General features: G+C 41.4%; 2 protein-coding genes across 5 annotated transcripts in view; both read left to right on the forward strand.

Annotated features, from left to right (window-relative positions):
- The window catches only part of slc26a4 (solute carrier family 26 member 4), a 17669-nt gene extending 14424 nt beyond the window's left edge, over window positions 1-3245 (forward strand). The window contains exons 13-21 of the mRNA XM_080754029.1: window positions 34-140; window positions 711-780; window positions 875-967; window positions 1354-1449; window positions 1803-2054; window positions 2310-2364; window positions 2640-2785; window positions 2888-2962; window positions 3106-3245. Coding sequence (XP_080610155.1) covers window positions 34-140; window positions 711-780; window positions 875-967; window positions 1354-1449; window positions 1803-2054; window positions 2310-2364; window positions 2640-2785; window positions 2888-2962; window positions 3106-3129 — 918 coding nt within the window. The 3' untranslated portion in view covers window positions 3130-3245. The remainder of the gene's footprint in view (window positions 1-33; window positions 141-710; window positions 781-874; window positions 968-1353; window positions 1450-1802; window positions 2055-2309; window positions 2365-2639; window positions 2786-2887; window positions 2963-3105) is intronic.
- Window positions 3246-3678: 433 nt separating this feature from the next.
- The window catches only part of LOC308308604 (chloride anion exchanger-like), a 28396-nt gene continuing 7685 nt past the window's right edge, over window positions 3679-24389 (forward strand). The window contains exons 1-15 of one of the 4 annotated variants that reach the window (XM_080754033.1): window positions 3679-3808; window positions 4513-4572; window positions 8943-8980; window positions 9309-9490; window positions 10243-10382; window positions 11775-11885; window positions 12527-12690; window positions 15281-15445; window positions 17772-17924; window positions 19073-19155; window positions 19969-20116; window positions 20575-20688; window positions 21402-21479; window positions 21630-21725; window positions 22564-22670. In XM_080754033.1, the coding sequence (XP_080610159.1) occupies window positions 9360-9490; window positions 10243-10382; window positions 11775-11885; window positions 12527-12690; window positions 15281-15445; window positions 17772-17924; window positions 19073-19155; window positions 19969-20116; window positions 20575-20688; window positions 21402-21479; window positions 21630-21725; window positions 22564-22670 (1490 nt within the window). In that variant the 5' untranslated portion in view covers window positions 3679-3808; window positions 4513-4572; window positions 8943-8980; window positions 9309-9359. Of the gene's footprint in view, window positions 3809-4512; window positions 9491-10242; window positions 10383-11774; window positions 11886-12526; window positions 12691-15280; window positions 15446-17771; window positions 17925-19072; window positions 19156-19968; window positions 20117-20574; window positions 20689-21401; window positions 21480-21629; window positions 21726-22563; window positions 22671-24389 lie in introns of all 4 variants that reach the window. The other 3 variants (XM_080754031.1, XM_080754032.1, XM_080754030.1) reach the window with 3 other exon arrangements.

Raw genomic sequence — 24389 nt, forward strand, 5'->3', positions numbered from 1 at the left:
GTGTAATATATTGGGTTTTTGTTTCCCTCCCAGTTCATATGGCTGGCCACCTGCTTGGCGTCAGTGGTGCTGGGGCTGGACGTTGGGCTGCTTGCTGGTCTGGTGTTTGAGATGGGAACTGTGGTGGTCAGGACCCAGTTGTGAGTAAATACATACCGGTAATATATTTTGTTATGACACTGTTCATGTATGTTGAGTTCAGAGATCTATTACTACTGTACCGCTGTGTCTTCAGTGTTTTGGAATATACGTCATCAGTGGTGGCCATTTGTATGATTTGTGTGTTGTTATTGTTTTTGTCCCTTTTAAAATAGCATTTAATTGATAAATATCGATTCTGGACTCCATTTATTTTCCTCGACTGACTTACTATGTAGTATCTTTGCAGTTATTGAACTTGTGAGTTTTATTTCATTATATAATAATAATTAAATAATCTAGCACCTTTGTGATTCTATTAAGATAGGCGTAAGAGTCAATAAAATGTGACTATCAGTGTGATACATGTTGCAAAGTTCATTTCAAAATAAAGTCTTGGAGGCCCTCTGGTATTTGTCTCTAAAAATTACAGAAGAATTGACCTTGGGTTTTTTCCATGTCTTATCATGATAGCCTACAGCATGGAGATTTCATTCATTAAATATTTACACTAGTTCCTTTTCCCGACACATGATGATGTGAATATGTTAACGTTTCCCTTTCTTCCATAGTCCTGCATGTTCCACACTTGGAAATATACCTGGAACAAACATTTACAGGAACATGAAGGACTACAAAAATGTAAGGCTGCAATTTCTTTCAAACATGATTCTTGATATCATTTGATAGTGTATAGTACGTCAATATGAAGCCCTAATTAATATTCTCGAATTAGATTGCAGAGATACCTGGGATCAAGATTTTCAAGTGCTGTTCGCCTATCTACTTTGCAAACATTGACTACTTCAAAGAGCGGCTGCGGGCCATAGTGAGTAATAGATCCACAATAAACTCTAATCACACTGAACCGCGATTAGTAATCAGAAATGTCCAGCGAAGTGTCCCGTTATTGATAAATAACAGATGAGACGGTGGTAAAGGAATACTACTCTTTGTCCACTTTGCCTTATGTAGTTCTTGTGTTTGACCATTATAATATCGGTTCTCCTTGTCATGCATAACACTTACATAATGTATAAAATGTACTGTATTGTAGAACTATCGAGCTTGAGGACACCATTCATAGTAAAGGGCTACAAATAGAACAGGACAGCCGCGTCCATTGAGTTCAGTGGAGAAGTATAGCGCCCTTCTTCTATTGGGTTCCTCAAGCTTCAGGTTACGCCCTAAAATATATGAACGACTGCCCTGCAGGTTGGTTTTGATGCTGTCAGAGTGTTCAAGAAGAGGAACAAAGCGCTGAAGGAAATCCACAAACTCATAAAGAAAGGAAAACTGAAAGCTACAGAGGTACCGTAATTTAAATCCCATCAATCTCCTGGAGTTTGTCAGCATACTGTACTTTGTCGTATGATGGTGTCGCAAACCTAAAATAGACAATTCTACGAGCTGTCGCATCTGAGACACTTGCTGAGCTGCTAGATCTGCTGTGTGCGACACCGCAGTATGATGGAGCATAACGTCACCTTTTATCTCCAAGTTTCAGATTTGCACGTTTTTTTGGGACTGTCGCACAAAACTAGTGAAAATAGTCGATATACGAGCACACAACGCCTCGTTGTTTGCTACAAAATGAATGGTTTTGGACATACTGTACAAGGTTTCCACACGACAACAATGATAAACTAAACATTCTCCTTCAGACTGGAGAGGTTGTACCTGGCCGGGTGCTAGGCATCGAAAACAAAGGATTCCAAAGCGAGAGGTGCAGCGAGCCAGAGCGTGGTCAGGTCCAGGATGGAGACTGGGCCTCCTCTGAGGTGGAGGTGTGGGTGGACTGGTCCTCCGAGCTGCCCGTCAGGGTGTCGGTACCAAAGGTTCACATTCACAGTCTGGTGCTGGACTTCTCCGCAGTTTCCTTCCTAGATGTGGTGGCAGTCAAGAGCTTGAGACTGGTGAGTTCTGGTGATTGATTGATTGATTGATATTGATTGATTGATTGATTGATTGATTGATTGATTGATTGATTGATTGATAATTAAGAGCTAAAGGAGAAAATGACATCTTAGAGGAGAAATATAGGACCTGGGAGAGAGAACCGAAGTAATGATGAGCGCTTCAGTTGTGAAGGCAGACAGTAATAGTCTCTTTGTTTAATGAACATACTGTACAGTAGTCAATGTAATTCTCTTCTCTGCTGTCCTCAACAGGTCATCAAAGAGTTCTTGCGAATTGGAGTCAATGTTTACATTGCAGGCTGTGACGGTACTTTTGTTATATTATTGTTATTTAATATTTTGCCAAGTTGGTGTTTGCATTCTGAGCTTCGTCTCCCTCACATAACAGTAGTTGACCGGAGTCCCACATGGCTCTATACTTGACCCGCTAATCTCTTCCCTCTGCATCAAATCTCTTCGCCGAAAACTGCTGATCAACAAGCTCACAGTGTGTTGCAACACAATGTGAGCTTATAGAGCTGCAGTTTTTTCGCTGTATGTTCACCCCAGAACAGTGTGTTCACCTGTCATTTTATATTTCAGACGGAATTGTGCGGAAAATGGAGGCCTTCGTCTTCTTTGACGAAACTGTTACAAGAGACCTCCTTTTTGTCACTGTCCACGATGCCATTCTCTTCATCAAATTAGAGGCAGCCAGTGGAAACACACAGGATGCCATCATTGGCAGGGTAAGTGCTGCATATAACCAGCGCAACATGTTTCTCTCTGATGTTAATGCCACGAAGGAAGGAGTTACATGCATAGGCTCTCTTCTTCTTGTCTGTGACCAGATTTCAAATAGCAAAGAGCCACCCCCTTTCAGTGAAGAAGAGGACCAGATTGAAACCTATGATAACCAGCAAAGGGTGAGGGCACTTTTGTCTCCCAAACTGAACAATTCTGCACATTCAGATCCCTGCAAGTGTCTATAATTAAAACCAAAGGCTTTGTGCAAACATTTGTCATTTAGAAGCCCTGACAATATCCTTTGGTATTGTTCCATTTACAGGCAATCCATGGTCTTTCCAACTGATGAACAAAAAAAGAATAGACAAAGAATTTGAACATTGAATAGTGACATCTACAGCTGACAGCTGCAGAAGGCATCTATCAAGTAGGGACCAGTCTCATACTATGGGACATTATGGACAGAATGTAAGAATGGATTATCCACCTACCGGTACATCAGATGGGCGCACTCCCAGTCAACTGAATGCTGGAGCTAACAAATAATAATCAGACAGACGTTTTTTTTTTCCCGAATTTCTTTTTTAAGGAATGGAATGTTGGTCGACTGGTCTGTAGACTCCAGCCAGTAGATTGTGCTTCTCAATACATTTACGATTTTTAGTCACCACTACTTTGTGCTACTGGGACAAAACGCCATCAACCAGACCATGTTCATTTCCTTGCGTGCGTCTTGACCCACTCTGTGTAATTGTGACAAGTGCTCCATGAAGAACACAAAAGGTATAAATGTAGAGCAGCATTCCTCTCTGGTTGAGCCCTGTGCATCCACATGGCCATGGATGATCTGTGTTATAAACACTTCATTTCCTCCCTCCCTCTCCTAGTGGTCCCACGGGGGGCCATAGGTGCCAAGGGATGACCGAGGACCTTGTCTGAACCTGGGAGAGACAGACAGACAGGGAAACAACAGAGGCAGGATCACAAAATGAGATGAAGCAAAGACAGGGCAGAGAGCGAGACAGGTAGGTTGTGAGACAGGTGCATAGATGGGGTGTGGCGAACAAGGTGACAGTTATGTGAACGGATTCCGGCTTATGTTCCTCCCTCTCACTGGAAATCCTATGGGGGAGGACGTTTGGCCATAGAGAGGGAAAGAAACAAACAGATTCAAAGTCTCTATCCATTTTTCCAAAAGGCTTTTGTATTGTATGTAGAGTATAATAATTATATATTTTGAAATGTGAATACTATGGCCCTACAGTATATACTGTACATGACATTTCAAGACCCATGCAAACAAAGTGCTGGCTGGTGTTGTGAGCCATGCCCAGGACCTTGGCACAACATTGTGTTTGTATGCTGTTTTTACTTTAAGCTCTTCTGACGTTGTTATAATAATAGATCTTGGCAATCTATGCAATAATAAAATTATTCTGTCAAATGAAATGCGCAAAGTTTACATGTATTAGCATGTAACTACTTGTTTTGTAATAATATTATTACTGTGGCTGGCTATCATTTTTTACTGTCATTGATCAGCTGTTGTCCAGATGACAAAGGAAACTTGTACGCCTCCTGTGTAATGCTGAAGGTCTGGCTGACAACATTGTGTTTGCTTTGCTCTCAAGCATGATGTGCACAGTACCACGGTACAGTGCTGTACATTTCAACATTAATCACACACTGGCTTACTTTCCCACACGGGGACCCTGGCCATGACACTCAGGGGAACTCCAAATGACAGTCTGAGTGATTCTACAGCAAGGCGGCAGACTAGAGAGGTTTGGTGAGTTTGTCACTTCTTTACTTTTCTTCTTTTTTTTTCTAATAGAGATATCAGACAAAGTAAAATAGAAATAGACCTACATGTAAATCAAACCAATAATAATAATAATAATAATAATAAAAAACTTAAATAGCCTTTAGATACATTTTATCACATATTCAGTTGATTTTCAAGGTACTCAATACATGACTGTGTTATTTATCTAGTGTGTAATTATTCTTGTGTTGGATCAAGGCATTTTAGCTAAGATTGTGAAGATCTGTTCTGGGTTAGGAAATTGAAATAGGTGCATCTTTGGCACCAGAACTGACAATGTCTTTGATTTTATATCTCGTTGATTATCAGCGTGTCGTGATTAATCGTTGATATCAAAATGATACAGTAGGCTTTGTAAGGAGCGCATTAGACGTAAGGTTGTCAAATAAGGACAGTGTTGCAGCATGATCTGGTTGTATATTTATGGCCCTGTTGGGTTTAAAGGTCGAGCCATAAAAAAACACCCTTTATGCTTTGTTCACGTTTCCTCGTGTGCCTTGGTTGCTGAGATTCTCCAGTAGTAATGGAGTTTTATTGGACATATTGGAGTATTTTACGGCAGAAGGTATCATTTTGTTTTCAAGGCATTCCTGAAAAAAATAAAATCTATTTTCAGTTCTAAGTTCCTTGGGTATTGTGACTACTTCACCAGGTAAGGTGAAGTACAGTCGTTGATTATCCCAACTGGTCTTTATTCCCCTTTAGGCCCACTCTCTCTTTTCCTTGTCTTGTGCAGCATGCCTGTGGCTCATGTAAGGTTCATCTCCTTTAACATTAAAACCAGGAGAGCAGCTGGGTCACTTTTGATTTTAGCGTTGTCTATTTAAAAAATAGCAAATATACACGATATTCATGCCGCACTGCAAGCTTGTACATCTGCTATTTTTTAAGTATCTTTGAAAAAACGTGAAAGTGTGGAAACTACTGATTTAGAAGGCATTTGTAGAATCTGCCTCGGGTCTTAATTTAACTCAGCTGTCACAGTTTGCCGCCATGTTGTTTTAAACTGACTGATAGTGTGGGGCCTTAAGGGGAGCAAAAACTAATTTTGTGCAAATTTGTCTTAAAGCGCCAAATTTTGCACAGATGTAGCCCAGGGCATGAGAAAGTGACAGACAGAAATCCGCCCCATCAGGACTTTATTATTTTCTTTGTTTCTTCACTTGCTTATGGAAGCAATTCACCCTTTGGCAAGTCCCGCCCGCCCTCTTCCGTGCCCATTGTTGCGCAACAATCCTCTACCATTGAAAAACTTGTTTTTTAGTTGCCTCATATTATGTTTATTATTATTTTAAACTTGGTATTAGTAAAAAGGAACATCTAGGGTGCAGTATATTCACTGGGCATAACGCTTTTCTTAACTGGAAATGTTCTGATATAGCTAACTCAGCATAAACAACCACTGCCGATGTGGAAGGAGCCTGCTGGTTGGTCAGTGAGGGACCAATCAGATGGCTGACAATGAGTGAATTGTCCTTGGTTTAGTTGACAGTCAAAGGTGTCACAGCTTTTATCAGGTTTAATGATTAGGTGATCATTCATCAAAGTGTTGTGGAACAAATGCTGGCCCAAATGCCCGATCAAAATGATATCCATTAGCCATGATGATCAGGTGTTTTGATAAAGAGTTATCGTAAGTTAAATGAGTTACATTAAAAAAAAGAACACACACACACACACACACACACACACACACACACACACACACACACACACACACACACACACACACACACACACACACACACGATACTTAATCCAAGATAAACACCATGGTAAGATATTACATTCACTTAAGGCTGAACTGACACCTCGATAAGGTCATTCACACACTTCCTGGACTGTTTACATTCCAACAGATTTTTCCTGAAACCACAACCGGCGCTCCCCCTCCCCATACACACACACATGCGCATGCACGCACGTATGCACGTGCGCATGTGCGCAGTCTGCGCACACACACACACACACACACACACACACACACACACACACACACACACACACACTGTGCAGTGTGCACATATTTGGGTTTCTTAACCCAACTATTTTGGTCCTAAGTATCTTAACACTGCATCAGAGTACGCATGAAGCTCCATTTCCCTCTCGAAACACCACTTGATTTCCACTTTTACAACAATGACTAGTGTCTTTCCTGTAACATCCTCCTCATCCTGCCCATAAGTTCACAATGTCATCCCCAGTGGTGGAAATTAACCCATTTAGGCCTAGAATTATTGAATGCTTTAACCAGTGAAAAATAGCAGATATCTGCTATATTTGAAAAAGTCATGAAAATGTGTGCAAATCTTTGACTATATGTATTTTCAAAGCGAACATTTGTAACTCAAATTTTGCTTCTGGGTGGTCCCTTGAACTAAATATTTTGAGATGGGGGTCCGTGGCCAAATAAATATCATTTTGGGGGTCCTTCACATGAAAAGGTTTGAGAACCACTGACATAGCAGTCTCTCAAGAACAGACTAACTGAGCTCCAGTTAAGTGAAAAGGACCTTTTCTTTGACGATGGCTAGCCAGATTTGCTGACACAGAAACATAGGTTTTTAAAAAAATCTTCGAAGGATTCAAAAGACACTTATAGAATCGGGTCAAAATTCTAATTTTCACGATTTAAAAAAAATAGCTGATCTACAAGCTCGCAGCGCGGCACTCGGTGCCGCGCTGTGAGCTTGTATATCTGCTATTTTTCAATAGTTAAAGCATAAAGTAATGATACACAATAATGTGTACCCGTTCTGAATGGGTAATAAGTACATCGTTTATACTTCTACTCCACTACATCTCAAATTTAGGCCACATTGCAAAGAGGCTATGTTCACATTATAAATTATAAGTGACTTTGGGCTTGTTGTTCTGTAAAGTTGCTTGTAAACATTGGTAGTTGCGGGTTGCAGAAAGTGTAGTTGCTTATTTTGGACTTGTTTCCTCTCTAATGTTGTTTAAACCTGTGGTTCTCAAACATTTTCATGGCAAGGATCAAACTTTTATTTCGTTTTTAGCAGATCTGCAAGCTTACAACATGCCGCATCACACGACGCGTTGTGATCTCGTAGATAATGTAGAAGTCTATAGTCGCTTCTTTTGGGCTTGTTTTCATAGACCTGGTTGCTTATCTCTCTCGCAAAATCTGGCAACACTGATTTTAGCCTATTCACTTTGGAACGAGAATGGCTTTATCAAGTCTGAACGGCTGAACTTTGAGTACTTTCACTTTGTTACTGTAATGTACCTTATGTTGATGATGCCATCATGCCAATACTGTTGTACTTTTACTCAAGTAAAAGTTTGAATACAGGCCTTTTACTTGTAAGTAATAGAGTATTTTTATATTGTATAGTACTAGAAGTTTGCGGCCCTTTGGGCCGCAAAAGTCTAGAGTTCAGTTTTTTCCCAAAAATTTTTTTTTGAAAAAAAAGTTTTTTGAAAAAAAAAAAAGTTTTGTGAAAGGTATTGGTGATGCGATGACGTGGTGTATACGGACGCTCAGCTCCCCGGGCCCTTCCCCGTCTTTCTCTCTCGCTCTCTCTCTCTCTCTCGCTCTCTCTCTCGCTCTCTCTCGCGCTCTCTCTCTCGCTCTCTCTCTCTCTCTCTCTCTCTCTCTCTCTCTCTCTCTCTCTCTCTCTCTCTCTCTCTCTCTCTCTCTCTCTCTCTCCTCCGCTCAGCTCCCCTCCCCCCTCCTCTGTAACTTGATACTCTGGTGACCAGTTTATGAGCACTGTCAAGATACTCCTTCAGGACTGGCTGCTCTGCGTGAGGCGAAAGGTGAAACTTTGTTAAATTGAAATAAATGCGGTTCAAAGAGTGGCATGTTTAAAATGTGGACAGTGCAAAGTTTTCACGCTTGTTTGACGTGGTGGCTATGTTTGTGAGAGGTGTTGTGAGAGAATGGAGCTAAACATTCTGTTTGAGAATTGCCACCACTTTGTGTTTGCTGAATTGTATGTATTAGATTGCTACTTTTACCTAAGTAAAAAAAAAATATATAATCAGAGTACTTCTTCCAACCACTGCATCCTCCCTAAATTCACAATGTCATCCTCCCACATGCCGTTGGGGGCGGAAAGCCCTCGCCAAAAGTTATGATTCGTGCCAGGATGGTTATCAGTCAAGAACAATGGTCAAGGATAAGGCAGGCGTGCAGCTCTGTGCGAAGACTTCATCATTATTTGCTGTTAATAATTACAGTTGTGATAAGGTGTGGAGATGGGATTTATGGATGGCAGTGCCCTCGGCGCTGCCAGTTGATCTCAGGAGGCTCTGCAGGTTGGATGAAAAGAAGAAGAAAGGGAACTTTTTCTTTTTTTCCCCTCCAGACACTGGATACGCTGGATCTGGAGAAAGTCACTGTGAGGTATGTTGTGTGCCAAACCGTCACGTGTTGGCATACAAATGTAGTTTGGTAAAACATAAAAAAAAGAGGACCAAATGTATTGCATTTTTTACATTTCTTATGATCCTTGAGGTGTACTTTATCTTGGTGATGGGATACTGTCATCTTTTTTCGGTGTTTGAGCTGATGACCCTGCTGCTCTGGTCAGCTGAGCTGGCTGATGTGGTTATAGCTCGTGGCAGGGACCTGGGCCTTTTGTAGTGTTCTGTTAATGGTCTTTTGAGAGCTGATGTTCAAAGGCTATACGTAGGATCCTTAATTCTAACATAATGGGACTGATGGATCTCAGAGACGCAGGAAGAGAGAGAGGGCACATCAGTCCATCGGTGGTTGAGGCGAGATGATACGACCCTCGGCTAAGCAGTATGCGGTGGCCCGGCCGATCTACTCCGAAGACTCCTTCACTGAAGAGCACGAGAAGATCTACAGGCACCGCAAATCCTTGCGTGACCATATTAGGCAGTACTTTACGTAAGCAAAAAAATTTCTGGCTAACGATTTTCTGTGGTTGTTAACCCATTTAGGCCTAGGACTATTGACTGCTTTAACTATTGAAAAATAGCAGATATACAAGCTCACAGCGCGGCACCGAGTGCCGCGCTGCGAGCTTGTAGATCTACTATTTTTGAAAAATCATGATTTTTTTTGCAAGTATTTGAATATATCTACTTAAAAGCGCACATTTGTAACTCAAATATTTACTTCTGGGTGGTCCCTGGGACAGCATATTTTGAGATGGGGGGTCCGTGGCCAAATACCTGCAATTTTGGGGGTCCTTGACAAGAAACAGTTTGAGAACCACTGATTTAGAGGAAGGATTTAGAAGTCGTGTCAAAGATCGGGTCAAAGATATTCAAAGACTTGCACACATTTTCAAGTTTTTTCAAAAATAGCAGATCTACAAGCTCGCAGCGCGGCACTCGGTGCCACGCTGTGAGCTTGTATATCTGCTATTTTTCAATAGTTAAAGCATAAAATAATGGTTAAAGTGGTTAAAATCTAACGCGACTCGGGCGCGTTCCAGGTATTTGAGTGTTAAAAGGTATGATGTTTTGTTTTCAGAGTTTAGAATTGAATAATTAACTTTTCAAGGGTGATGTAATTTCTCCCACGGAGGGTGGAATGGTTTGGTACCTGATTTGTGAAATTGTTGACCAGCATTTTGTCTGCTCTTCAATATGTAAATCATATATATTTACTAATGTTTACTCGACTTCTCTTAGATGTAACTCCAAGCGGGCTAAAAGCGCTGCCCTCTCCCTTCTACCCTTCATCGAATGGATGAGAATCTACCAGATAAAGGAGTGGTTAGTCAGTGATATAGTGTCTGGAGTCAGCACTGGACTGGTTGCTGTCATGCAAGGTAAATAAAATACACAGGAACGGACACATGTCTTCAAGTTAGACACTGAAAAGATACAATGTTATTTAGATGTTCACTGAAAAGATACAATTGTTTAATTACATTCACTGAAATAACACTGAAAATCAGTAATACTGAAAAGAAACAAAATGATGTTACTTGCTGAAAAGATTGAAACCATTTTAAATTTAAGAACGTAAAAATACTTCACCCTACAAATGCAAATAGCAGTGATTTGTGTTTTTGTCTTGGATTAGGCAAGTTTAATTTCAACCATAATCATATTTAGAAAAAGAATTTCAACGTTGTGACATACTTTCCACTCCTACAGACAATGAAATCTATGTCACGACAGATAAAAGTTTAACATGATCCTGTGATAATGTTACTACCGAAAGTGGCTCTACACTATCTCTGTCAAAACATCTCCTGGTCTTCACTAACAGATGATAGCGTATCTTTATTAGCAGGAGATACAGAGACTGTAACCGGCTTTGATCTGATCAGTGGGAGCGACGCGATGCCCCACTGTGGCCAGCAAAGTGTAGTGTGTCTTTTCTCGTGATCCACGCTCCACAGTGAAAGAAGGGCAAAGAAATAAAATATGTTATAATAATCATAAAAAGCTGTGATTAATTTTGTTTCCACTGATTATTGTGGCATTGCTCCAGGTCTGAAGAAATCATGAAAATATATTTCATGAACAAAAACTCCCGCACTCTGCTCTTGCTCAGCTGCTCATCTTTATTTTAGTTGACAGACGTTTCGGTCCCCCTGGACCTTCTTCAAAAGTGTCTTACAGCCATTGTGCACCCCTCTCATATATATACACTCCCCTTCCTGTTCACAGGTGTGAGACTGTCTCACTCCTCTCGAGGAGTGATTCTCAGTGATTGTCTCTCACCTGTGTGTGGTTGATGACAACCCTATACATACAATTAGGTCTATATTTTCATTATTTACAAAAAGTTTCAAAAACTGTGCATTTCAGAAATGTGAACATCGGCTTTACAGCTTTCATAAAACATTCCAAACTGTGCAGTATAATCAACAAGTGTCTCTGTGTATCTTGGATGCACCATCTATAAACATATTCTCCATAATCTTCAATAATCCCACATTTCTTTACAGCATTACATGCCATGGAATCTCATCATTCAGTCCTTTAGGGGTTAGTGTTTGTAAGGTGTAAATCCAATAAACTTCTCTTTTGTTGAGGATGTCATCTACATTCCCCCCTCTCTCTGGTAGAGTCACTTTTTCAATCCCCTGGAACTTGAATGATGAGATATCATGCTTGAAGTCATTGAAATGTACTGCTACTGGATAGTTCCTATCATTTCTCCTTATGGTACTTTTATGTTCGCTCATTCTTTGTTTTAATTGCTCCAGGTCTGGCATACTGCCTGCTAGCGTCTCTGCCTGTCCGGTACGGACTGTTCTCGGCCTTCTTCCCCGTCATTATTTATTTCTTCCTCGGCACCTCCAGGCACATCTCAGTGGGTAAGGGCCTGAGTGTGAGGGCGTGCGTGTCTGTGTCCGTGTGCGTGTGTGTGTGTGTGTGTGTGTGTGTGTGCGTGCGTGCGTGCGTGCGTGCATGCGTGCGTGCGTGCGTGTGCGTGCGTGTGCGTGTGCGTGTGCGTGTGTGTGTGTGTGTGTGCGTGTGTGTGTGTGTGTGTGTGTGTGAGAGAGAGAGAGACGTGCGTTTGCGTGGTCGCGCGGGGCTGTCTTCATCTTGTTTTGTGTTATAGAATAGTTGTTTGCGATCTAGCAATTTCATTGGCAGAGAGACATATTATTTGCTTTAGTGTCATGAAGAAGTTGTTTATCAAACCAGTTTTAATTCACAATATGAAATCAAATATTGTAAACTGTTGTAGCCAGTGCGATCACGGTAGTGATGTTATTTATTATAACACCTTTGTATACTCGTATACGCGGTGGTTTATCTGTAAATGTGTGTTTACATGTATAATGGTTGTGTGGGCCCTCCAAAATCTCTCAAACAGCTTAAAAAGTGAACTCCCCCTCCCATTCGTTCCTATACTCTCTCTCTCTCTCTCTCTCTCTCTCTCTCTCTCTCTCTCTCTCTCTCTCTCTCTCTCTCTCTCTCTCTCTCTCTCTCCCTCTCTCTCTCCCCCAAGGCCCGTTCCCTGTCCTGTGTCTGATGATAGGTTCGGTGGTGACCCGGCTGGTGCCTGACGAGGGACCCCCTGCGGTCAACATCACAGGCTTTGAGGGCCTGACCAGGGATGAACAGAGGGTGCTGGTGGCTGCCTCTGTTAACTTCCTCACTGGTATAATGCAGGTAAAATAACCTTATGATGAACTAACCCAGTGTTACTCAAACTTTTACATTTCAAGGTCTCCCCTTCTGACAGTATACAAAATGGAACCGTTCCATTTGTATAGGCTACTGTTAGAGTTACAGACTTGTATGGGTCAATTTAGACCCCCCTAAAGGAACCTAGAGAGTCCCTGGAATCCACTTTGAGAACCACTGAATTAACCCACAGATGGATGTTGTCTGCATTTTGAAAGCAGATCAACGTCCTAGAAGTCAAGTCTAAAGGCTCTATCAGAGTCCAGGGTGAAGAGCTATCACTTCACCGAGGTGTAGTTTTCTAGCTATCACCTAGGCTTTGTTATACATTTTTAGGTGATAGCTAGAAAGAGATTTCCGCACACAGTCTTCACTCACAATACATGTATTACAACGTTTCAGTCGTTCAGACCTTCATCAGGCATCTTCAGCCTGATGAAGGTCTGGACGACCGAAACGTTGTAATACATTTATTGTGAGTGAAGACTGTGCGGGAATCTCTTTCTCCAATTCTCAACGCCACTGTTCCAACGCACCTGTCCTTGTAGGTGTGCAAAAGGCCTTCTCCTCTAGGTGATAGCTAGAAAACTACTCCGCGGTGAAGTGATAGCTCTTCACCCTGGACTCTGATAGAGCCTTGATCCGTTTATCATTTTTGTCCTGAGTGTTATTTTTGCGACCGTCAGGGAGCAGTTTACTATGAAAACCTCCACTGGCCGTCCGTCCGTCCGTCCGTCCGTCCGTCACACGTCACACGTGACCATCAACAAACGTCACACCTTTGTTGATGTTTAAATCGAAGAGTCTTGGTCAAATACTTCTGTTGGTTTCTGCACTGATCATTTATACAATTCAGCTGTGTTTGCTCGTGTCATCATGATGAGGTCATAAATCAGCCATGCCCAAATATAGATTTTACGGGTTTACATGCTTACTCAGTTATTCGTTATGTGAAAGTCCTATGACGTCTATGATATCTGACATCATCATACATACATTCCCTTTTATGCCCATAAATGGAGATCCCCTCTGTAGAACCAGCCACTGACATCACTGTAATGTCAGGGGAACCAAATCCCTTTTATGCCCATATATGGAGATCCCTGTGATGCCAGGGGAACCAAATCCCTTTTATGCCCATATATGGAGATATGGAGATCCCCGTGTTGCCAGGGTAACCAAATCTATTTTATGCCCATATATGGAGATCCCTGTGATGCCAGGGGAACCAAATCCCTTTTACGCCCATATATGGAGATCCCTTATGTCATCAATATTAAGCCCATATCTGTGAATATCTTTGGGTACCAGATGTCTCCATATATGGTTAAATGGTCCGATATACATCACTGGCCAGAAGACCAAGAAATGGTGCAACCTCGCCCTTTGCTTTTCTCCCTTAGGCATCTTACTGGTAGGTAGTTTAATGAGGAATGCAGTATGGTGGTAGGTAGGTAGTTATGGCCTTTGATGTAAGATTTTCACTTTCTAGGATAACTATATTTGCTATTCCCAGATGATGCCCTTTTAGGGTACCCCTCATGCCCATATATGGAGATCCCCAGGCTTTACTAATTAACATAAGTTTTATGCCATATATGGAGATCATTGTCCCAATGTCATCAGATATATGGGCATAAATGGACACAGGCAAACTAGATGGGCTGTATGGATATCCAGATGTGTGATGTAAGTGTTTTATTCCAAATGTGGCACCCCACAGACATATTTCCAGAAACAAAATCCCTTTCATGCCCATATATGGAGATTTTTGATGTCATCAATCCCAGGCCCTGTAAAAAACATGGTTGCTATGGTAAACAGTTGGTTGCTAGGGTAAACAGTTGGTTGCTAGGGTAAGAAAACATGGTTGCTATGGTAAACAATTGGTTGCTAGGGTAAACAGTTGGTTGCTAGGGTAAAAAAAACATGGTTGCTGTGGTAAAAAGTTGGTTGCTAGGGTAAACAGTTGGTTGCTAAGGTAAAAAACATGGTTGCTATGGTAAACAGTTGGTTAGTAGGGTAAACCTTCAATGATTTTGACATCTTGTTACTAATCTGTCGGTAGATAATGCCGGTCTTATATAAGGGTCATTTGTGTACGGTGTGATGTCATACTGATGTCAGCAGTGTGACAGGAGATAAGCGACCAACGGTCGCTTATCTCCCGATTAGGGAGTCTTACTGGTAATATGTTAAAGATTACCTTAGATTGGAGATATGCTCTCTCACTTTGTTAATGTACGGCTTCTGTTCTGCTCCTTCCTACTACAAGTTTGATGGGCAAACAGCATTCATCTTTTTTTATGCTACTTACTGGAGCCGTCTTCATCTTGTTTTGTGTTATAGAATAGTTGTTAGCGATCTAGCAATTTCATTGGCAGAGAGACATATTATTTGCTTTATTGTCATGAAGAAGTTGTTTATCAAACTAGTTTTAATTCACAATATGAAATCAAATATTGTAAACTGTTGTAGCCAGTGCGATCACGGTAGTGATGTTATTTATTATAACACCATCATTGTATACTCTTCGTGTTCTAAATGTCTTCTTGTATCTCCTTGTCTCTGTCAGTTGGGCATGGGTATATTTCAGGTGGGCTTTGTTGTCATGTACCTGTCAGACACACTGGTGTCTGGATTCACCACTGCAGCCGCCGTCCACATCTTCGTGTCGCAGCTTAAGTTTGTGCTCGGGTTAATAGTTCCAGGCCTCAGCGGTCCCCTCGCCATCATATATGTAAGTAAAGCGATCAAACTTCCAGTGCAACAACTTTCCTAATTGTTCATTTGTACCTTAAGGCAGTGATTCTCAACTGTTTGATATGCGTTAGGCCACTGGAACCCCATGGTTTCATAGTCGCTCATTTGATCCAGATAGATTCCACATTGTAGGTAGGCCAGTGGCGTCTGTTCAGAAAAAGCTAAGGTATGGCAACATTCGCGCGCGTGCAAGACACCAGTCATGTTGCCATACCTTAGGAACAGGCATGATACATTTATTTTAAGAAGCACATTGTATTTTTTCCCCCGTTTCTACGGTTTCTTGGGCCGTGTTCTAGGGTTGTTCAAGTGCAGTTAAACTTGGCATGTTAAATGTAAACGTGCCACAATTGCACCTGTGCAGCTGACCTGCGGAACCTGGGAATATACCATTTTGTCAAGATGGGGAGAATACAAGTGTGGAGAATATAATTATAATACCTTGTTAAAGGGACCATTTTGTTAAATTTGCATTTGTAGTTATTTTACTGCAATTTAACAACATAATAACCAGCACAGATAGACGAAGAGACATTTGTGGATTTATATTTAAAAGTAACTTTTATTTTCCCCCCTGGACCCAGGGTATGGCAGCTGCATACCCCTGCCATACCCAATTGACGCCCCTGAGGTAGGCTAGAGATTTCAGTAAAAAAAGTGAAGAAAGGGCTGCACACTCATATAGCCATGATGCAGGGTCATTTTTTGATACCAACGTCTGGACCTGGAAAGGTCTTCAGGCTATTAGATCACAGTGAAACAAAATAGCCCTTTTGTGTACGTTTTGTAGTTGTAATTACATTATTTGCCCATGTAATAACAGGAAAGATTAACTACAGTATCAGATTTACAATTTACAATTTAGGCGTTTAGCAGACGCTCTTAATCCATAGTGATAGGCAAGGACAGCACAAGGTAATACATCAAATGCATAGAAATGGTCATCTAAAAACATACATTGGGTAGACCAGAACCTATTCAGTAAATCAATAAACCAAAACAATCAAAACATCAATGATCTGAATGAACATCGAAGCCATTGGACCATGCTGAGAATCATTGCTTTTAACCCATTTAGGCCTAGAATTATTTTTTTTGTTATCAATTATTTTTATTTTCCATAACATGAAATTAGAGACATACATGTGAATAGAACAAGAAAAAGTAAAACATTAATCAAAAGAAAAATGCAATTAACAGACAAACAATACAAACAATAGCAAAACAAGAAAAGGAAAAGAAAACCCACCCACCCCCTTTCCCCGGACCAACACGGAATGTACAATAGTGCATGCCTGTGCTAGGCTGTTACCACTATATAGTGATTTCTTGAATCATAGCCTTAAGCTTATCTGCAATGTCCGACCACATATTAATGTTTTCTTCTTTTGCTCCGTGTAACCTTGCTATCGACTGCTCTAAATATACTATATCTAGAAAGGTTAAGGCCCACTGGCGAAACGTTAACGTATGAGGAGGTTTCCACCGCGTAGCTACCATCTTCTTCGCCGCCGTTAATCCAGCAAAGAAGATGCGCTTGCGTATATTGTTTAGTTGCAACTGTGAGACGTCATTTAATAAAAATAAAGAAGGAGAAGATATGATATTAATACTAAAAATAGTTGAAAGTTTTGAGGCAACCATATTCCAGAATGATAGGCCTAGAATTATTGAATGCTTTAACCAGTGAAAAACAGCAGATATACAAGCTCACAGCGCGGCACTGAGTGCCGCGCTGCGAGCTTGTAGATCTGCTATTTTTGAAAAAGTCGTGAAAATGTGTGCAAATCTTTGGCTATATGTATTTTCAAAGCGAACGTTTGTAACTCAAATTTTGCTTCTGGGTGGTCCCTGGAACTAAATATTTTGAGATGGGGGTCCGTGGCCAAATAAATATTATTTTGGGGGTCCTTCACAAGAAATGGTTTGAGAACCACTGACATACAGTAGTAGTCTCTCAAGAACTGAGCTCCAGTTAAGTGAAAGGGACCTTTTCTTTGACGATGGCTGGCCCGATTGCTGACAATAGACACATAATGTAGGTTTTTCCAAAAATCTTAGAAGGATTCAAAAGACACTTATAGGATCGGGTCAAAATTAGAATTTTCACGATTTTTCAAAAATAGCAGATCTACAAGCTCGCAGCGCGGCACTCGGTGCCGCGCTGCTGCGAGCTTGTATATCTGCTATTTTTCAATAGTTAAAGCATAAAATAATGATACACTATAATGTGTACCCGTATTTGGATTGTCACCTTGCGAACTGACCTGGACAACATTGCAACCTTCCTCTCATTCACACAGACCCTGGAAATAATCTTTGGTCAAATCACCTCCACCAACATCTGTGACCTGGTGACGTCCATCATCATCATGGTGGTGGTGTTCATGGTGAAGGAGGTCAATGACAGATACAAAGCCAAGCTGCCTGTTCCCATCCCCATAGAAGTCATCATGGTGAGGCACATTTATTTTACACCGTCATCATTAACTGCATTAGTTGAGTGTCTCACAAGCGTAATTTGTATAGGGTTGATGGGTTTAATAAACCCAAGGACACCCTGGTTACAGTATTTCATTGTCAGGCAGAAACCTTGTATCTCCAAGTTTCAAATTTGTACGTTTTTTTCGCAAACTAAAGCCCTGAATCATCATACAAGGCCGTCACACCAAGGTAGTGAAAACAGCAGATCTACAAGCACACAACGCCTCGCGGTGCGAGGCGTTGTGTGCTTGTAGATCGGCTGTTTTCACTAGTTTAAATCATTTTTTAAATGATAAATGCAAGACGAAGAGTTTTGGACAAGCCAAGGTTTCCACTCAACAACGACGATATGTATTTTGTCATTTCCAATATATCATGGGTCTCTAATCTCCTAATCTATGGGCCCCCCTCACGGCAGTACAGGGCCCTTTTGATCTGAAAACCCATGCAGAATAAGATCTAATTTCGCCCCTGGAGTGTCTGTATTTAGCTGAGTCACTGTCACTGATCAATGATAGTGTCTTATTTATGAATAAGCCATTGCTGTCTCTGATTATATGGCATATCATGAAGGAAATGCCATGAATAAAACTTCAAATAGAGTGAAATCATTAACCTTCCTCTTCTTGAAACTAGTGTTGTAAAGTACAGTTATTCAAGTGCAATTTCAAGATACTTTTACTTTGCTTGAGTATTTAAATTTCGTGATAGGCTGCTTTATACTTCATTGTCTTATTTGGCAGCTTTAGTTACTAATTACTTTGTGGATTTAGATTATTAATGATTAATCACAAAATGAATCATAAATCTTCAAATATAAGTATAAAATAGGGCTTCATTGGTTAATGATCAATAATTATAGTATACTTACTGTATAAATAACATGATATGTACCGGTACTGTATGATTTTGAAATGGCCATTCTACATATTGACTTTTTGTTACACAGTAAAATCCTCAGTGTTAATTTAACTCAAAGAATGTTCAAAACGAACCAAATTCACTTAGGGTATTTGGTTCCATTAATTCACATTCTCAGAATTAAATTAACACTGATGCATTTTACAGTCTAGGACTCATCATTGACAAAAGCTAGGTTTTTGTAATTTCCCTTTCCTAGACTGTCATTGCATGTGGGATCTCCTATGCATTCGACTTCAACACAACGTATGGAGTTGATGTTGTGGGATTCATACCTGAAGGGTAAGACATTCTAATAACTCTGAATGTAGTATTTTATGAGATGGTATGATCTGGTCTCTCTCTCTCTCTCTCTCTCTCTCTCTCTCTCTCTCTCTCTCTCTCTCTCTCTCTCTCTCTCTCTCTCTCTCTGTGTGTGTACAACGTTACTTGATTACAGATGGGAGTATTCTCATGAAACTTAGAGGGAGTGATCAGTTGGCTGCCCCGAAAAGTCATGGTCAACATCAAGATTAAGGTCAAATACATAATCAGCCATATCTCAGGAACAGAGAGATGTAGAACAAGTGATGCTTGCAGGGTTTGCACCCAGTCCAGCTTTTTGAGCGGTGGTAAACCGCTCCATAGAGTGACTCTGCGTGTGTCTGTAGCCACTTTTCCTCAGCGTTTTGCCATAGCAATATGTGTGTGTGTGTGTGTGTGTGTGTGTGTGTGTGTGTGTGTGTGTGTGTGTGTGTGTGTGTGTGTGTGTGTGTGTGTGTGTGTGTGTGTGTGTGTGTGTGTGTGTGTGTGTGTGTGTGTGTGTGTGTGTGTGTGTGTGTGTGTGTGTAGCCATATTACATCACCAATTACATCCTAGACCTATCTGTAGCCACTTTTCCTCAGCGTTTTGCCATAGCAATGTGTTTTCCTCAGCGTTTTGCCATAGCAATACCGTATGTGTGTGTAGCCATATTACATCGCCAATTACGTTATGCAAGCACGACCACCGCTCACTTCACATTTATTTCTATTACTGAAAAGAGATTATACTGACTATTTTGAGAAACCTACTTTGAGAAATCTTAATCTGAACAGCATAACCTCCATTCTCAGGTATGATCCCCCCACGCCCCCAAACCTGCATATCTTCCAAGAAACAGCTGTTGAGGCGTTTCCTATGGCCATTGTGGGTTTTGCTGTGGCCTTTTCTGTAGCAAAGGTCTACTCTGTCAAGCACGATTACACCATAGATGGAAACCAGGTAATCAGTAGGAGCGAGATCATTTAGCGACCTCCAACCTGGTCGCAACCTGGTCGGTAGTTTTCACCGACCGGGTCGCTAAATCTTCCGACCGGGTCGCTAAATCTACCAACCGGGCTGCAAAATCACCAACCAGGTCGCTAGATCTACCGACCGGGTTGCTAAATCTACCAACCGGGATGCAAAATCACCGACTGGGCCAGGTCGGTGATTTAGCGACCCGGTCGATAGATTTAGCGACCCGGTCGGTAGATTTAGCGACCCGGTCGGTAGATTTAGCGACCCGGTCGGTAGATTTAGCGGCCCGGTCGGTGATTTAGCGACCCAGTCGGTAGATTTAGCGACCCGGTCGCTGAAAACTACCGACCAGGTTGCTGGCATATGACTTTAGGTGCCACTGGCTTGATTGAGACGTTCAGCGTATATTGCTTTGAATGATAAGTCTGTCTTTCCTGTAGGAGCTGATAGCCTTCGGGGTCAGCAATATCTTCGGAGCCTCTTTCAACTCTTTTGCAGCGAGCACAGCTCTCTCCAGGAGCGCAGTGCAGGAAAGCACAGGAGGAAAGACTCAGGTAAAAAATTAGCTAGTATCATCAGATCTATCTTCTTAATTAACTATGCTTTGAATTTTCACTTTTTTGATTGCATACACAACATTTAAAACTTGTGTTTCTCAACTTCAATGAAATACGCAATGTGGGAAAAAAAGGATTACCGTAATTGCCGGACTATAAGCCGCGGCTTTTTTCCCATGTTTTGAACCCTGCCCTGCGGCTTATACAAAGGTGCGGCTTATATAACGATTTTTACAGCTAACGGCCAGTTTGTTAGTTTTACAATGGTCTTTAAAAAGGATTTATATATTGATTTATACAGCTAACCTCCACCAGGGGCACTCTAGCAGGAAGCAGGAAGGACCCATGCGGCTTATAGTCAGGTGCGGCTTATATATGTAAAGATTTGTTTTCTTTTCTAAATTTAGCTGGTGCGGCTTATATTCAGGTGCGGCTTATAGTCCAGCAATTAGGGTATATGAAATCTGGATGTGTTTTGAATGCATTTATTTGGTGTCCATTTACCTCGAAATGGACCTGTGTCATATCAAATATTCATATCATAAAATCATGTTCCATCCACAAGACTAACAGTGATTATTAGTGAATATTTTAAATTAAAATGTATTTCCAATGATAACATTATGTACTTACACAAGTGCAAGTTCCAACTCCAAATTTCGGGAGGACACAGTCGTTTCAATTAAGGCAATCTATCCTGTCCTTTCCAGGTTGCTGGATTACTGTCAGCGATAATAGTGATGGTTGTCACCTTAAAATTAGGATTCCTACTGGAACCCCTCCCAAAGGTAAAACCAAAAATGTACTCTGAGAGTGTGAAAATGTAATGTTTCCCGGTCCATTTGGTTACATGTGCATGCTTTCAGAGTTGCAAATAGATAAATGAACCCTGTGAATGTTATTGCGTATCATCTGACCTTTACCTTTTGTGTTAACAGTCAGTGCTGGGTGCTGTGGTCCTTGTCAACCTTAAGGGCATGTTAATGCAGTTCAGAGACGTCTTATACTTGTGGAGAAGGGACAAGCCAGACTGCGTAAGTAGCCTGATTACAAGTCACTGGACTCATCTACGCATCCAAAAAGCATATGTATATCTATCTACACTATATGTATGTACTGTTGTATTACATTTAGACCAAAGTATTAACATACTCTACCATAGATTCAGTTAAAAATGTAATTTGACTAAATGTGTTGCGAATTGCAGCTTTAATATAACCTTGAATGTTACTGTGTTTTGAGAGAATGATTATGATTATATTCCATAGAACCAGCTCAGTAGCCTGGCTTGCGGTTAGTTAGAGTGTCTGCCCTGAGATTGGGAGGTCGGGGTTAAATCCCTGGTCGAGTCATTCCAAAGACTATAAAAATGGCACCCAATGCCTCCTTGCATCGCACTCAGCTTCAAGGGTTGTAAGTCCCTGTGACATGGGGCAGAAGAAAAGACCTCTGGGAACTCAGATTGGTTAGGTTTAGGCACTCACTACACTGAGCACACACCCGGTGCGCATTTCCGAACGCACCCTTTGATACACTCGGACTGAAACACCAGCAGAAAACACTATCCCCCTGTGACATACTAGCGCCATGACTGTACGTAAAGTGACATACAAGCGTCATACATCAATCACACTAAGGACACAGGAGATACAGTAGGTTCCTGACCACTTGGACTGAGTTACTGGGCCCAAGGTGGAGGGGCCTTAATTATTGTATACTTATGCTATTGAAAAATAGCAGATCTACAAGCTCACAGCGCGGCACTGAGTGCCCCCTATGAAGAACCTTCATGGGGGCCCGCAGTGAATCCTTGTACCCAGGGCCCAGAATTTGGTGTGACACCCCTGGGGTTCATATCTGGTTGTTCTACAGGTGGTGTGGGTGGTAACGTGTTTGGCTTGCATCCTGCTGGGCTTGGATCTGGGTCTGGCTGTAGGACTGGGAGTGGAGTTACTCACTGTTGTCATCAGGGCTCAATTGTAAGTATAACTTACCCCCCAGGGCTCAATAGTAAGTATAATTTACCCCCCAAGGCTCAATAGTACATGTAAGTATAATGTAACCCCCTGAATGTGTATCCTGCATACTGTATATGCATGCATGTGGTATAACTGAGATCTTCCTAGAGCCATAAATAAAATAAACACAAAACTAGAAAAAGTAATCCTCGGAGCACAGGTCTCAGGTAGATTATTATTGTGGCCTCTGTTGGCCATTGTGAAAAATGAAGGCCTGATAGGCCTTCATCAGGTGTATATGAAGGCCGGATAGGCTGAAACGTTGTGTGTTTTCCCGCTGTATAATAACATTAATTGGGAGCTGTGAGACAGTGTGCAGATTCATTTTCTTCTTCTTCAGTCTACTTTTTTGGATCCAGCACCCGACTGCTATACATTGTGAAAAAGGTGCCATGTCTTCTTAGGCCTATCACAGCAATCGGACGTGCAAAGCAAGAATCGTCCTGTTATAACGCCACGTTGAGGCTGTTTTCAAGTGGGCCTCTGCCTAAAGGGAATGTGCGTGCACAATGTCACCAAAATTGCACGCTGTGTTCATGATTTGAGGCAATTTGTTCAAAACGGAGAACTCCTGCTAACTTTGGAAACCAATTGTAGACAATCAAAATGGAATATGAAAAGCACACCCAGTGTGAAGTGAGCGGTGCCTTTGAGTAGTGTTAAACTATATGAATTAATGTCAAGGCTGCTCAACAGTGCTACTTGGTCACCCAGCGGTATTGCAGCTGTTGCTACTCAAAGGAGGCGTATGAGTGTACTGCAAACATAGAGACATACGTACATAGTTACATACACACTCGGTCAAGCATGGGAGCAATTGCACCGCTAAAACATCGTAAAGACCTGTTCCATTTAATGATTATAGAGATTCTGTGTACCGATTTGCGGGATGTTTGAACAAAATCTGTCGGAGTACTGTCTAAAAATGTGTTTTGCACAAATCTGCCTCTTGGTGGCACTATAACAGGCCCATGTTGGCATCCAGGGAGTGTGTGTGCACAGTTTCGCTGCCATCAAGCCAACAGTGCCGGAGATTAGCTCAAGTGAAGTACATACGTAAATAAAGTTAACAGTACAGTTAAAACCAATCAGAAACAGCACAAGAATCAGTATAATCAATATGCTGCCCCAAAGTGATTATTCAGTTTAGGGTCTCAAAGGTCAAGGTCACAAACAAGATCTAGACAAGAGATGTTGGTGTAGGCACGGTTTGCACTCCCAACTTACGGTACATGCATGTTATTCCGTGCCTTAAACAAACTCCCAATCAGGGGCGTCAATTGGGTATGGCATGGGTATGCAGCTGCAATACCCTGGGTCCAGTGGGGAAGATAAAAGTTAGTTCTAAATACAAATCCATGAATGTCTCTTTGTCTATCTGTGCTGGTTATTATGTTAAATACATTTATAAATTTACAGTAAAATAACTACAAATGCAACATTTAACAAAATGGTCACTTTAACAAGGTATTATAATTATATTCTCCACACTTGTATTCTCCCCATCTTGACAAAATGGTATATTCCCAGGTTCCACAGGTGCAATTCATTATTGTTAATTGTGGCACGTTTACTAACTTTCCAAGTTTAGCTGCACTTGAACAACCGTTCCAGGCTGCCATATCCAGACCAAGAAACTGTAGAAACGGGGGGAAAAGTAAAAATGTTACTTTTCCCCCC

This window comes from Nannobrachium achirus, assembly GCF_963921795.1.
Source record: "Nannobrachium achirus genome assembly, chromosome: 23".
NCBI lineage: Eukaryota > Metazoa > Chordata > Actinopteri > Myctophiformes > Myctophidae > Nannobrachium > Nannobrachium achirus.